Genomic DNA, 469 nt, shown 5'->3' with positions numbered 1-469 from the left:
GTGATAAATCTATATCCATTTTTTTTTCCATTTCTCCAGTGGAATCTGTCAACTTTGGTGCTCCACTAGTCACAGAATTAAATGCAGAGCCACCTCCAGCCAGGTACCAGGGGGCAGGGCAACCATGGGACCCAGCCATGGAGGTAATTTTTAAGATTTTGAATTGTGTTAATCTATTCCCAGCAGAATTTGTGTGGAAATTTGTTCCTTGTAAGATGTTTTCTATTTGAGATTTATTGTTTTTTATGATTTTATGTTCATTTATTCTTCATAAGATTTTCATGTGAATTAATGTGTTCTTCATGCTATAATGTTCCTTAAGCTTGAGGAAGGTCAAGAAGTAAGTGAATATAAAATAGAAAATTTCTGTTGTAAAGCAGTTTGGTTGATTATATTTTTATCATAAATGTGATGCTTGCAAGTAATGAGTTTGGATTGACCCTAAAAATGGAATTTGTAAAGAAGTGTT

At 33.5% G+C, this 469-nt stretch overlaps 1 protein-coding gene across 6 annotated transcripts in view; it reads left to right on the top strand.

Annotated features, from left to right (window-relative positions):
- LOC119585703 (mitogen-activated protein kinase kinase kinase kinase 3-like) overlaps positions 1-469 on the top strand; it is a gene marked incomplete at its 5' end in the record, with an annotated part of 59,548 nt that overhangs the window by 5,766 nt on the left and 53,313 nt on the right. For all 6 annotated transcript variants that reach the window (XM_037934382.1, XM_037934381.1, XM_037934380.1 and 3 more), the window contains 1 exon segment: positions 40-143. In XM_037934382.1, coding sequence (XP_037790310.1) covers positions 40-143 — 104 coding nt within the window.

This window comes from Penaeus monodon, chromosome 20, assembly GCF_015228065.2.
Source record: "Penaeus monodon isolate SGIC_2016 chromosome 20, NSTDA_Pmon_1, whole genome shotgun sequence".
NCBI classification, from domain to species: Eukaryota; Metazoa; Arthropoda; class Malacostraca; order Decapoda; family Penaeidae; genus Penaeus; species Penaeus monodon.
This window is presented reverse-complemented; position numbering and strand designations above follow the sequence as displayed.